Consider the following 15,780-nt stretch of genomic DNA (forward strand, 5'->3'; position numbering starts at 1 on the left):
ATTATAAATTGTTTAACACTTTGTTCCAATTACCAATTTACAATTTCTGCTAAATAATATGATTTTTTTATTGGCAGCTAAAAAATTATTAGTAAAAGAGTAGTGTTTTTTTAACATACAATACTTTTCTTATTAAAAATTAAAAATATAAAAATACTTTAACTGTATTAAAACGTACCTATAACGAATTAATAACTTATAATTCCTTTAGTAGTAAAGTAACTTTCACAATCTTATGTATTGTTATAAAAACATAACTGTTTTTTTTTTTTATTTTATTTTATTAAAGCCACAACAACTAAGGTTATTATTGGCATAGTATACAATGTGAACATTAAGTTAGATGCTGACTAGCATTATGAATATTAAATACAATGTAGATAATTTATGTAGGTATAACGTTAAAAAATATGAGTACAACATAGGTAGTGAGAAAAATAATAAAATAAAAATGTTAGATAAGGTTATACAATTTAGTTATTTTTGAGAAACTTTATGATTTTGATAGTGTTTTCGTGATCGGGTCCGAGTGTTTCGTAAAGATGCTCAGGTATACATAACTGTTTATACTTACTGTTATAAACGCATATTATAAAGAATACAAATAACAAATAGTATTCATGCATATAAGCATGTATAGCCTTAACAATATTAATGAAATAGCATTTGAAAATAAAATGTTAATTCATTTGGAAATTTTAAATAAAAATTATTTTATCCACATTAAATGATAAACACTGAAGTTTTTCGAATTATATTTTGTTGATTTTGTAAAATTAATAACTAACAATCAGTTTACAAAAATAAATTAGATATTTCATTATTTGGTTGTTTCTTTTTCTGATAATGATTGCTGTTAAAAAAGGAAATTTAATATTACTTATTGCATACAAATAACCTTTGCAATTTACTTAAACGCGAGACATTAATATTGATTTATTTAAGAAGAAAAACAGTTTACTAATGGTAACCTACAGTTTATATTATTTTTTGTTTGTTTTCAGTTTAAATTGGTGTTATTGACGTTCTTTATATCTATAGTGTGTTATTTAATCGTATTATCTATAGTAGAAAGATTATAAAAAGTTATCGTTTAAAAACTAATTTATATAATTCGTGAAAAGAATTCAATGAAACCAAATTAAACATGTACCGCACTTACCATAATAATGAATGAATAATGTATATCTACTACTACATAAGATAATATGTGTACCATAGTGCAATACATGTCGACATGTTAATCTAAGTTCTAATAAATGTGATGATAAAAATATCGCCGTTTAATAAATTCAATAAAGGTGTACAAAACCATTGCAGTAACACTGCATGTCCGCAATATTGTTGTTTTATGTCATTACTTAGATTGCCGAAATGTTATTAAAGCTTAGCATTTTCTCGTGTCCAGTTTAGTGCATTGGTGAAATGGTAGTAGAATTAATATTTTAACGTATCACGTACTATGCCCATAAATGGTTTTCTGCCGAACATGATTATATACTTAAAATATTACCTTTAGTCCTATATACGACTGCAGATTGATTTGTGTAAATTGAATTATTTTAACGTATATAACAACATTTACAACAATAATCCCATACTACTCAAGACACAAGAGTTTTGTATTTTTCAAATAAAAATTATTTTTGAACATAGGTGGTTGATTTGTTCGTCTAAGAACATCATAGTATTTAATGGAATTTGTGTAAATTCCGTAATAGGGAACTACAAAATTGTTTTATTCATTTTATACTTCATCGTGTTATCGTGTGTGAAAATGTTTCTAGTAATTATTTTATAATATCAGCGTAACTTGTATCTAAATATGAATAGAAAACTAAGTAATAATGTAATATTATAACAAGAATATTATTACGGTCGTTTACACCAGAATAAAAAAATGGAAGAATATATTAGTTGATAAATACAGGTAATGCCTTTAGATCGATCTGGCGGAAAACACATGTCACATACATACCCGTCGCAAACGCGATGGTACCGACTATTCGCGATTTAGTCAGAACCCGCGGTACGATGTTACGTGCTACTAACCGCGAGAGGGCGCAACCTATTCGTGCACATCACCCCGGACCGACACTTAAATATGAGATAGTACACTATAGTACACTGTGAAAGTACGAAATGGTTGAGTTTAAAAATGAGTTTTAAATAGGTAGGTTACGAAATTAAAGTACGTAAGTGGTTGTAAATCACAGATTTGTGACACTGTTAAAACTTAAAACCCATAAACATAATTTGATATAATAATAAATATTGAATTAGAAAAAAAATATTCATACTATATTTCCTAGTTTTAAACAATTTAAAAAAATGAATTTCTCGAAAATACAAAATGTTAATGTATTAGTTTGTCAAAATTAAATTAAATTAAATTCCAACTAATCGAGCAATAGTTTTTTATTTTTAAAATCTAAATTAATTAATTCATATGTTTATTAAAAAGTATTTTAAATATCAAAACTTTAATAAATAAAATGTTTTAGAAAAAAAACCACTAGTTTTAAACATCTTATTAAAAAATACTTACCAACACTTAACTGATAATGCTTGGTAGATGTAAGTAGACACTAGTTTTTTACGTTCAACTCTTGATAACTATAATACTCGTAAGCTTTCATATTACAGTATTTAATTGAGATTTTACAGTATACAGAATGTGTACTAATAAAATATATAAACTGAAATTTATTATTTCAACATCTTTCTTGAAGTCCCCCCCCCCCACTACAATATAATTAAAATTATAATTCTTAAGATATTGAAAACCATCTTCAAATTACCCATATCTAACAGATTCTCTAACACCAATACACCAATGTAGCGGTAAGCTAACCATTATGATTTATGAAATTTGGTATACTTAATTGTTATTACTATTATTATTAATAATTAAGTTTTTAATTATTTGTACAGTTTGGATTAAATGGCATGTATAATGTATGTTATTTGTGAAAATAAATAGTCTTATTCATTTTAATCATTATTGAATTGTCCACAATTTCAAATGATAGATAAGTGTTTTATTTTTAATGATGACTATGATACACCTAGAACTCCTCTTAAGATATTTATTTATCTTAATGTTATGAATATTTTATTATATTAATATAGTTCATTAGTTTTAAGTAGAGATTTCAATACCAACTAGTTAAATGTGAAAACACTGAAAATTGAGGTTTAAATCAAACATACTTACATGAAATGTAAAAAAATTGTATTTATACTATCAATCAATAGTGTTTCCCGTAGTGGAACGATTAAAGAAAAACACTTTGGTACTGGGATAATTACTTAAGAAAATATTTATATTAAAAATAGAAATTGAAAGCAGTACCAGTAAAAATGACAAAACTTTAAAATAATATAACCATAATTAAAATGTAACAATAGGTACTTCTTTAAACTAAGACATTCTTCGGGTAATAGGATATTTTTGTGCCATAAAATTAAATTTTTTCTACAAACTCTTAAAATTATTATTTAAACCAATACTATCATTTATATTAGTATCTTAGTCTTACATCAAGTTATAATAATAAAAAATAATAACAGAAATCGGATAAAGTATAGTTTATTGTTGCAAATTTATTTAATCTTAGCAAATGTGTCTTCAAATAAAAGAAATAGTTTTGAAATTACTTGAACACTCCATGCTCTTCCTATAAGTTTTTGGCGACTTGCAATTGATAGATCACCGACATCTGTAAAATGTTGAGGTAAACCAAAGATGGCTTCAATCTCTGTTATATACAGCCCCGTGTATTGTCCGTCTTGACAAACAGGATTTCTAGATTTACCTGAACAAAATAAAAAAACAAATTAAGATACCACATTTGGTAATAGTATTTTATAAATAAATAATATACCATCTTGTAAGCAACTTCTTTTTGAAGTAATGGTTCCAATTTTTTCTACATTAGCCCGTCTGTTTAGACTCTTTGCCAAATATTCTTCCAGTTTGTGTTCATTAGTACCAATTAGGCCAATCTCCCAGTCATAAGACAGCTTCTCTAGGCCTGGGAGATTGGCCCAAAAAAACCTTTTCCGTCTTTGTGGGCTGAAGTGTAATGAATCGAAGACAAATGGTTGGCACTCAAAAAATCTAAATTAAAAATAATGATATATTATAGCATAATTATTTATTTTTATGTACCATGTTCACTGAAGAGTTATAATTTACTTTGAGATGTATTCTCTATTCTTAAGTTCCATGCTTGCCACATTTTCAAACATCCAATAAAATGGTGTATTATCTCTACGGCATTTTTCTTGTAGATAGTTCCATATACGATAAAAATCAAAGAATAATATACCAGTACCATCTGGATCTACAGTAAACATATTAAAACAATGTCATTCAATTACAATATTTAGATAATGTATTTGCACTTTTCAGCTATTCATCGCGCATTACAATTACACTACAATTTTAACACACAAAAAATGTTTTAATAATTAATTTTTAATTACCGTAAATGCCTTTTTTTCGATAATTGACGCTAGACAAGTCATTACATGGTGATCCACCAAACAGCAGATTTATTGGTCCGATTTTGTCCAACACTTCATTGGTTATTTCAGTGACCGAACCCAATTGTATAATGTTGGAAAAATGATATTTTGTTAACAATAAAGCATCTTTATCTATTTCAGATGCATAAAATACTTCAACATTAAATCCTAGTTCCTTCAATGAAAGATACCCTATAAAAAAAACACAGATAATCAATAAAAAATTTCTTGTTCGGTATAAAGCAATGAATGTTTTTCGTGTTTGTTTTTTATTTTTGCTGTTACCTGTACCAATTCCGTCGAAAAGAGACAGTACTCTTAGCCGTGGTAATTTAGATGTACTTGCATTTGACGAAGTTGGTACTGTTGTATGCTGCAAACAAAAAATTATTTTAGTTACGTACATCGATTGTATATAACATCTATACAGGGTTATTCACTAAGTACGCCCATACTTTTTTCTTTTATACTGCAAATATTTGAAATGGGATTTTTGGAATTTTTAAATATACTTAAAACCATATTTTTGAATATTTGATTTTTACCACTTAAGAAATGTTCTGTGATGATTTAATATTTTGTCTTTCTAATGAAAATCAAGCCCTCAGTTAAATGGGATCCGTTTATACTATAAATTATTCAATAGATATTAATAGATTAAAATAGTTAATGATCAATTCAAAATTCAAATTAATAGTTTATGAACATTAAAGTGTATGTTGTTATACAATGACTTAAATTCAGTATAAGTATACCAAGAATAATTCTTAAAAATGGTTTTACAAAAAATATAAAATCGATGTAACATTGAACTTTGTATTTTTACAAGTTATAATATATATTAATTATTATAATTTTCAAATTATCATGAACTTATTATTATCTTGAATACAACAATAAATGAAAACTAGGAAAATAATCTTTCAAATTTTGATTCAGAATTCATATTTAAAATGAAAAACTTAAGGGTTTCTTATAAAAAGGAAAAAAATGGTTAGAATGTTTTTTAATGCACAAGAAATAGTAACTATTGATAAAGGTATATATTTAAAAACTCCAAAAATTAGATTAACTATAATATTAAAGAAAAAAGTCGATGAGCATGTTTTTATTATCATTTAAAATATTTAGATACTACAAAATAAATACAAACCACATTTTTCGCCTTCAATTTGGGAGATGGCTTATCGGCCATTTTTATTTGATGAATGCCAGATACCTAAATAATATAACATTTAGGTATTAAATACATATACAATTGTCAATACAATTTTATGTTAATGAAAATATTTATATAAATAATTTTGACATGATTTTTTTGTAAATATTATTTACGTGATTATTTGTTAGTAGTATCTACTCTACCTACGTTCTACAACACACTGCAGACAATATTTTTAATTATTTTTTTTTTATTTAAGTAGTTACAAAAATTGGAGCAATTTAAAAATGTTTTTGAGAACTGAAACTAATACGAATTTTCAAGATTTAATCGATTATTCTCAGCAGTAGGAAATTTTCTAAATAGGTGGAAATGAAAATGCGTAATATACGTACATTGTCCAAATACAAAATCAAAAAAGATCGTAAAATAGCTTTTGGTCCAGTGCGCGAGGAAATTCAATACAAAATTTAAATGCGCGTGTACACATACCCAGTACCACACACACCCTTCGCAGTATACATACGACACCGCACACGGGTCTCATGTCTCCGTGCGATAACATTTATTATTATTATTTTGTAGACACGTAGTTTTAAAATAAATCGCCACCCTCGTCAACCAAAGGCACACACACACACAATATAAAACTTATACATACCTACTATATTATATTATATTATACACGATAACAAATAATAATAATAATAATTACAATAACATTACAAACACGCGCGCACACAATGTAAACGTTTCGGAGAACACAAATGTTATTGTTTCATTTTTTCCATCTTTTTTTCGTACGGTACGCCGCCGCGCTCGGCACGTGCCGGCCGGAAGAGACCAGGAAGAGTCTAGTTACATTTTTATTGATAAAACCGACGAGCTTATTAGTATCAAACGACCAGATATGACAGCCGGCGGCGCGTCTCCCACGCGGATCTCGACGTCCGACGGGCCACGCGGCGCTTTTGTTGTTTACACACAAATTACATATTGCGCTGTCGCGGCGGCACGTCAATCACCGCCGCGGCGTGTGTATGGATCGTCCTATCGTTTCATATTTTTTTACGGGCTGCAGCGTTTTGGGGACGTCGAAAAACTAACTGGCGAAATTTTACGTCGTTTTATCATAATCACACGCCGGGCGGCCGCGGAGCGGACGACTCATCGCACGTCCAAAAATAATTATCGACGAAGGTATATCTCGAAACCAACTTTTTTTATTTATTTTAAAACCAATTTTATTTACATTTGAAGTTTGTAAAAACAATTTGTTCAACTTAAAAAATCTTAAAAAAAAATGTTCTAAAAATTTTTAATACGTGTTTATTTTGATACAAAAAATATACCTACAGTTGTAGTGATCATTAGTGATTACAATTGAACGAAAAAAGCACGTTTTTGGTAAAGAAAATTACGAATTTTACAGTTTTAAAAGTCATTGTGATTTGTGTGCTGTTATTGATACTACAGCAACAGTGTTCTAAACACTTTCGCCACACCGTGCACCGCGCGCATAAGAGCAGTGTTAGATATCGCATGATTCGAAACCGGTTACTATTATAGCCGCGTTTGGTTTATTATTAAATTTATAAATACCTAAATTATTTTTGTCAATACGAAAATAATAATATTAACAATGAATATTATTTTCTTCGATCTTATAATTTATACTAGTGTATTTTACACAAAATGAAACCACTTATCGTAAAATTGTCAACAAATCAGCGAGAAGCCAAGAAGAAAACGTACGATTTTAACAAACTATTTTTATAATTATAGAACAATGTTACTTGAAATTAATGATTTGATATTCAAGATGAAATTTTCTTAAATTAAAATCTATTAACGTATAACTAGCATGACTTTACAGATGAAAAAAAAACCAAATATACTCGTACGACTTTCTGATTAAAATCATAGCTGATGTAATTTATATTTTAGCATGGGTTTTTTTCCAAGAGATTGCTGTAAAATTAAGCAAATAAAAAATAAAATAATACTAAGTGGTAATTATGGTATTTTTAAATTAAATTAATTATTATACTATCTACAAAATATAAATTCATTTAATATAAAATAATTGTCTATAAACCAAAAATCAAAATCTACCAATACTACAAATCATAATGTATATGTATAATGTATTATTTAAAAATATACTTAATCAAATTGGAGTTCACAACACTACTACTACTAAAAATAGAAAATCCCATCGGCCATCACTATATCCGCTAACGTTGTTCTAAATATAATATTATTAATAAGTTTAAATAATTTTGACGAACTAATGAAAATGTTTTGAATGAAATCAGACATGTAATATCTTAATATTATTCAAGTTGTACAAATTATATCATTTAAACTTTACATTGGTAATGTCTTTTAAAAATATATAATAATATTACAATTAATCATATTATTTATTAGTTATATTATCATCAGTTAAATGGTGTTAGTACATCAAATAAAAAATATATTTTACTTAAATTTCATCGAATAAAACTCGATCGCTACAAAATATTGTTGTGAAAATTGAAATAAATTGTGTACTATTAACTTAAGCAGATCCACCTCACAAACTCAAAAAACCAAATTTTACATAAAAATAATAAACTTTACCCTATAATTTTTAATAAAAAAAATTAATCTATAATAGTATGAATATTAATTGAGAGTCCATGTATGATTTATTTGGTAATTACAAGATATTTATGAGCATTTTAAAAATTCAGAATAATATACAATTACCTACGTCCTACACGACCACGTGGTGCGTAGCAGGACGGAGGAACTTCATTGTGAGTAAAATATCTTCTTAAATTAAGAAACCAGAAAACCCAATAATATATATTTAATAATAATTTACTACATACATACACAATTTCTATGACTATTGACGACTTACCTTTAATTTATTATTAAATGCCAAAAATCTAATAAATGGCACCATACCCTTATACATACATAATATGACAAATATAATACTATTATCGTAAGTTAAAACCTCAATCGATGTCAGCGCAGTTTATTTTCGCTCTAGCCTATGCTCAACACTTAGACAAAACGCATTTACGTAGAATTTTTTTTAGTTTGAGTAATCGTAAGAATAAAATCACCTATAACTAAAACAATAAAAAATAACATTTTTGAGGATATGACATATCGATTTGTCTAAAAATTGTTCTAAAACAAAAAAAAAGAGTAAAAATGAAATAACAATAAAATATAAAACTGATGTGTCATTCCCTCAAAAATATTATACTCTATAATTTTAGTAATAGGTGATTTTACTATAAGTTAACTCGAAAATTATAAAAAACGATTTTAGGTGAAAGCGTTTTATCTACCCATGTCGCACGTGGGTCTGAGAGAAAAAAAATATGGCGCTGTCATCCTCTAATAAACTACACATATATTGATAAACTTGAAATTATTATTTAATAATTTGAATTTAAAATATTTAAATGGCACTTAATATAAGAGACAATATCGTAATAATGGTTAAATTCGTTTTTATAAATAACTAATTAATTTATTGTAAGGTAGCTTAAAAGTGTCTCATTACAAATAATTTAAATAATAAATTATATTAAGTGAAAATTTATTATTTTCAGTTACTAAAAGCCAAAAATCTATTCATTCGTAAAACTTCTAGATTTAATATAATAGATAATCATTATACAAAACCAAATAGAAAAAATTATTTAATTTATTAAAATATAAATTTAGAAATATTAGCTTAATATGATCCATTTAATTAAATATTTTTCTATTTCTTAAAATACTGTAAATGAAAAAATGCTTTAAATCGTCCAAAAAAAAAAAAAATAGAATTATAAAACCTTTGTCTTTTGCTAAAAATTTAAAATGTCAATTGTTCGTTTATAAGTATGAAATCTTTATACATGAATAATGTACCTGTAGTATAATAAATACGATAAAATGTAACGTACCTTTGTAACAATTATGTTTTTATTATAAAAATTCTGGATTGCTTCGCAGTACCCATAGAAGACAAAATTATGGTGGCTCTAAGACGGGACCGACTAACGTCTGCGTCGAAAGAACCAAAGTGAATGAGCAGTGTGCAGTAACTGTTGAACTAGTCAACTGAATTGCTACGGTCTACGACGCGACGCCGCCACAATGTCGGTATTTCCGATTAATATTAATTTATGATATCCCCGTCGGCCACCGACGGAACCTCATTCGTCGATCGCATATTATTGAAAATGTTATTTAAAAACCATTATCGACGAATCCAAACGAACTGCCTGAATATCTGGAAATTCCTCATATAATAAAATACCACATTGTAATAATAATATCAATATAAATAATATGGTAATACATATATATTATGAGGCGCGTGTGTTTATTATAATGTTACAATCATTGATATGATATAGTATGGAGTATAGACTACAGAGTATATGTAGAATCGTAATCGTTACGAACGTCGAACAATGAAACGATTACCATCAACTATTTAATGCGTAATAAATGAAATAGAAATAACAATATATTATCGTATAACGTATTTAGGCAGTGGTCGATTATATCCGACTTAAGCCAAACTCTATTTGCACGAATGAATAAAATATTTTGATTTCATCCGACGTTGAACGTAATCTGACCACAATAATTATTATATGATTACATATTATTATTATTATTGTTTTCGTCGGAAAACAGACATAGTCTGTGCGTATAGTCTGACCGTTACCTAAGGTAGCATAGTTATACTTATACAAGGGGTCCGGACTCGGTTACAAGGGTACGACTTACATTATTATTACATTATAATATTTATGTAAAGTTTCGAGATAATGAGTGTCCACTACACCAACGATTATTCTAAGGATTATTCTCAACTGCATAAATCTCAGTATCTTCATAATATATAACGACTTAAACGACTACAACGTATAACTAAGCGTAGAAGCTATAATGATAATATGATAGTATTATCAGTATTATAATATGTGTAGTCAAGACAGTCAAGTAACTGTGTAGTCAGTAAGGATCTCATCAAATTTGTTGAGGGCTTATTCGGCACAATTTTAACAATTTTTTTATTAAATCATAAATAATTTGAACAAAATTCATAGTAAATTAAATACAATTTTCATGATTTATCTATCTTCTGTAAGCTTATGCATTACGCTTGTGTTGAAGATTTCAATTGATTTTGAATACTTAGTGTACTACAAAAAAAAATGTTTCCATGTACCTACCTACCATATAACGTAATCTCCAAAATAATAATTTTGTGATAAAAATATATTTGAATCTACTTAACGTCACCAATCACCATAATATTGGATACACATATTTATAATTATTATTGTCGATACCCCGAGTTATTAATATTGAAAATATTACAATTTACAAATGCTTATAAAAATTAAAAATACCATTTATAAAATTAACGTACAAACACATAACAGTTATAAATAGTTATAATGTTCTTGTTTGCTATTTCATAAAATTAGTCGGGTACACTATTTCACTCATAATGTAAGTATAGAATTATTTTGATATGGCATATTTCAGTAAAACTTGAACTGCGCAGCAGTGTACACATGTATAAGAATGTAAGAACTGTTTACACTAAAAAGAAATTTATGTGGATAAATTATTCATGTCTCCTACATAATTAGTTAAGAATTAATCAGTTATTTTTAGGGCGCATAACATGGTATTTGATAGTTGCCACCCAGACCCAATCGGTGGCTTATTTTCATATAACTTAATTTATACTTAATAATAGTTTAGGTTTCAAGCTAATTTCACACACAGCAGTTAAATTATGCGCGGTCGCGGTTCTAGACCGCGGCTATTTAAAACCGTTTTCGTGTGTATATAGAACATTAATTCACACTAAGAAATGTATTTATTTCATTAAATCGAGTGAGATTGAAACGCCTGCTGATTTTGAAAATTGTTCATAAGTGATTATAAGTGATAAGTTATTAACTATAACATAAGTCGTGTTGAGAACGTAGTTTGTGTATACTATTCCTACTATGCGAAGTAAAATATTTCATAAAAATAAAAAGAATTTTTTTTTAAACACAAATATTGATTTTCGACTTTTTAAGCAAGACTATAATATTTTATTTCCGAGAAAAATCTTATCGTCGATGACGGTGCAATAATGGTATTATTGATTATTATATATTACTATATTGTGGGGGTCTGAATGGTTGTGGAAGTAGCGGTACCGCGATATAGTACTATAGCCATTATTACGACTATAAAAAAATAAAAATGTTATTATTGATGGTACAGATTAGAAAAAACATATTTTACTTTCGTAATTTACTTTTAAAACAAAAAAATCATGCACATTTTATTTATAATAAAATTATGGTGTGTACAAATTTCAAGCCTGGCAAGTTAATGAAAATTTTTAACTGAGTTAAGTTAAGTTAATAGACAATTATTTGATAAGTTAATAGTTAATCTAATTTTTTTTTAACTCAGTTAAGTTAGAAATTGAATGGAAAATTTCAATTAACTTATTAACTCAAGTTAAGTTATAATTTTTTTTCATATATGTATAAATACTAAATAGCCAGTAATATGGTTTAAAATAATAATATTGATAAATATTATTAAGCCCAGAAAATTACTATACATGTGTAGTTGCGTACTGCGAGAACCGAAAACGAAAAGTTAACCGCCAAGAACTATTTTGTCTATTGACAATATTAGCTGTTTATAAATATAAACATTTTAAATAAACATAATGACCGTTACCAAAAACGGCAAAAACAGAAATAACTGATTTGGTTATTTTGTTATTTATGACGAAAATATTTTATAATATAATATTCTTGTTTCTAGAGAATTGTATTTTTGTGATTTATGCGTTGTACCTTTTACCCATATCATATTATATAATAGTTATTACTTTATTAGTATTTACTATTAACTAGGTATTAAATATTATTATTATTACAATATACCCACTTAGTACAGAGCTACATTGGACCTTCTATACATTGCCCGTAACTAATACCTACAATTCTATAAATACCATAATTTGTATTTTATTTAATATTTAATATCCAATTGTTAGAGTATCAACAAATCAGTAATTGTATTCGTTAAAAAAAAGTTTCATTTTATAAAAATGGTAGTTGACTTTTCAGTCGTCCCGTATAAATTCTAATAAGATATAGATGAATAATAATACCTAATACTAATTGCGTAGTACGTAAACCCGATGGGTGAAGATGTTTGTGGTTGCCAATGCATTTTGCACAATGTACGCAATAGTGTATGTGTAATAAACTAATAACACTAATAAGTAAGATTAAAGTCCGTCAGAATCGTGCATTTTATATTATTTGTATCTGTAGTTAGAGTTGTTAAATAATTTATCTAATAATTAATAATTAATTTTGAATTTACTGAAACCTATTGTTTATCTATACTGACTAATAGTGGCGAAACGTCATAGGAGACAAAGAGACAACGTCCACACACCAAGAAATTTAGAACAGGAAAAATAATTTTGTTTTATAAAATATTTACAAATTTTAACGTCATTTATATTATAAAAATGATATATGTTTTAATATTTGTTAAAATTGGTTTTTCGTTGTAGTCTTTAAGAATTATTAAAATAGATTATAATCGCGCGATACGGCCATGCGGGTCATTCCAAATATTATATTATTTATATTATATCAAAGAGACGTTGTATCGCAACGTCACTCAATTATGGTGCGCGGGTACAGGGGCGATTGTAATGTAAGTGTGGTTTACTATATTTGCTATGAGACATGTCTCGCTATTCGGATTTCCTCAACTATCGACATCGCCATCGCGTTCTCACGCCATCGTCCCCCGTAAATCGCTATAACTGATAGCCGATAGGTACCTACGTGTTTCTTAATATTGTTGTTTTTATATTGTAGTTTTCCTCATGGCTGATGATATAATTTATGTCATTTTGAACGATGGAATTATCAATTACTCGTACGAAAAAAAAATGTATTATCGAATAGGTAAAATAAAAAGGGAGGATTCCAAGCGTATTAGTGTCATTTTATTCAATGTCTCCCCGACTAAAAACTTAAGCTTCGCCACTAACTGACACTATACTACCTTAATTTAAATTCGGCGGTCGTCATAACCGCACACTTTCAAAAAAGGCTGTCGTTCAAATCCACATACTTTTCCAAAAATCAAACCGTTCGATACCGCAAACACTGTAAAAGTATGTAGTAATGTTAATGTGTTAATAACGCACAAATTTATCTAAAATTATATTGTTGTTTCGAACCGTACAGCAGTAAGTTATCATGTTTAATCAAAATCATGAATTCTCATTCATAAGAATATTTGGAAACATTGGCATGTACATTTATTCTAATCTAAGTATTATCTACTACACATATTTTATTTCATCTTATTATAATATTGAGAATTGTTTTAATTAATATTAAAATTATAAGATCTCGTGTATTGAATTATTTGTTTAATAACGATTAATGTTTAAATTTTAACTGTAAATTAAATAATATGAGCGATTGTATATTATTGACCTTCTAAATTTCCCTTTTTAATAATAGAAAAAAACGTGCGCAGTATTTGAAGGTCGAAAATGTGCGGTTATGAATGGTAAGTTTTGAACGACGCCCTTTAAGGCGACCAGTATTCAAGTGCATACTGGGTACATTTTAATTTTTTACTAAGTACTGAGAAACTATATAGAAATAGGGCATACTAAATAATAATAAAAAGTCTATAAACATATACCAATATACTCGTACCATATTTTCCTATAACATGAGCAAAATTATCTATCTATTTGTTGGACTACGACAAATTTATAAAATTATAATTTTTCTGCAAGTCAAAACACTGTTTAACCGTAACACGGTGTTACTGTAAGTAAAAATTTTTCAAATCAATGTAATAATAGGCCCAATCTATATTTTTATTTAAGTTCTATGAAAATAAATAAATACTCAACAATATTAAAATAATTATTATTTTTCATTAATTATAGCATGGGTGATCCTGGTTCATGGTTGTGTAGCACTGTATAGTATAATATAAAATAAATAAGTAATGATATTGTAAAACTATAGGTTCAGTCTGAACGGTTTACAAATATACGAAAATAATCAAATTATTACTTTTATACGATAAAATAAAAAGTGTATTATAATATCGTCTTCTTTGATTTTCAAAAATAAAATTCGATAACGGTCTATTTTTATGTAAACAATATCAGTCGCACCTCGCACGCACCAGTGGGCACTGGGCAGTGTCGCAGATTGCTTGTACTGCTTGTATAGGTAAAATCAAATATGAAAATATAAATATTATTAAATAGTAAATAAGTTAATAGGTACCTTTAATAGTGAAAGTTATAACGGCAAACATCAAATACTGTGCAGTGTGCATATTATGATATATTGCTATAATATAGCTATTGTATCTACCAACAAAGAAACGTTAGAAACGTCTATAGTATATTTTATGATCAATACTTACTCGAAAACAAAATTCATCTGGTATAAATAATAATTATTTAAAATTTAAAAATACTAAATACTAATCACAACTTTTTAAATTATTGTGTCTAAAGCTATATAAAAAAAAATAGTAACTATAACGTTGGCCGCCTTTTTGAGCACAAATACCAAATTCCTGTCTTAATAATATCATTTTATTGTTTATAAAAACAATTAGTCTTAACTCGCCAAATCTGAAATAACGTTGACAATAATAAACTATTTTAAATTTTAAGAATTCCATCGCTGGATAGATTCTTCTCTCAAGTCAACAGTCCTTCTTTATTTTATTTTTATTCTATTTCTACCTATACAACACTTATACTTATTATAAAAATAATATATTTACAGATTGTATAATAATAAAAAAAAAATTTAATTTAATTAAACTAATATTTTAGACTTAAACAGTGTGTATATTGTGTATTACTTGATTTATTAATTATCATAGGAATTTAAAAATCGGAAACTACTTATTTGGAAAATTGATAAATTTGTCTTTTAACTGAAACTTCATATTCCGACGATAATATTCTCAAA

The 15,780-nt window shown here is 27.1% G+C and overlaps 1 protein-coding gene across 1 annotated transcript; it reads right to left on the reverse strand.

The window, feature by feature from the left end:
- Window positions 1-3,576: 3,576 nt before the first annotated feature.
- On the reverse strand, window positions 3,577-9,848 carry LOC132927450 (DNA (cytosine-5)-methyltransferase 3C-like). The gene is made up of 7 exons (XM_060991984.1): window positions 9,655-9,848; window positions 5,687-5,752; window positions 4,819-4,906; window positions 4,492-4,725; window positions 4,202-4,349; window positions 3,888-4,123; window positions 3,577-3,818 (listed from the first exon to the last, which is right to left on the reverse strand). The coding sequence occupies exons 2-7, from the start codon at window positions 5,726-5,728 to the stop codon at window positions 3,607-3,609; spliced, it is 960 nt and encodes a 319-aa protein (XP_060847967.1). The 5' UTR covers window positions 5,729-5,752; window positions 9,655-9,848; the 3' UTR covers window positions 3,577-3,606.
- Window positions 9,849-15,780: the final 5,932 nt, after the last annotated feature.

The sequence above is a fragment of the Rhopalosiphum padi genome, chromosome 3, assembly GCF_020882245.1.
Source record: "Rhopalosiphum padi isolate XX-2018 chromosome 3, ASM2088224v1, whole genome shotgun sequence".
Taxonomy (NCBI): domain Eukaryota; kingdom Metazoa; phylum Arthropoda; class Insecta; order Hemiptera; family Aphididae; genus Rhopalosiphum; species Rhopalosiphum padi.

What these genes read in the sequence shown, in the direction of transcription:
- LOC132927450 (XM_060991984.1), bottom strand. Translation starts at nt 5,728, where the DNA reads ATGGCCGATAAGCCATCTCCCAAATTGAAGGCGAAAAATGTG. An exon ending in TCGAAAAAAAGGCATTTACG is followed by an intron (nt 4,350 to 4,491) that starts GTAATTAAAAAT and finishes TGTTTACTGTAG; the next exon opens with ATCCAGATGGTACTGGTATA. An exon ending in AAGAAGTTGCTTACAAGATG is followed by an intron (nt 3,819 to 3,887) that starts GTATATTATTTA and finishes TATTTTGTTCAG; the next exon opens with GTAAATCTAGAAATCCTGTT.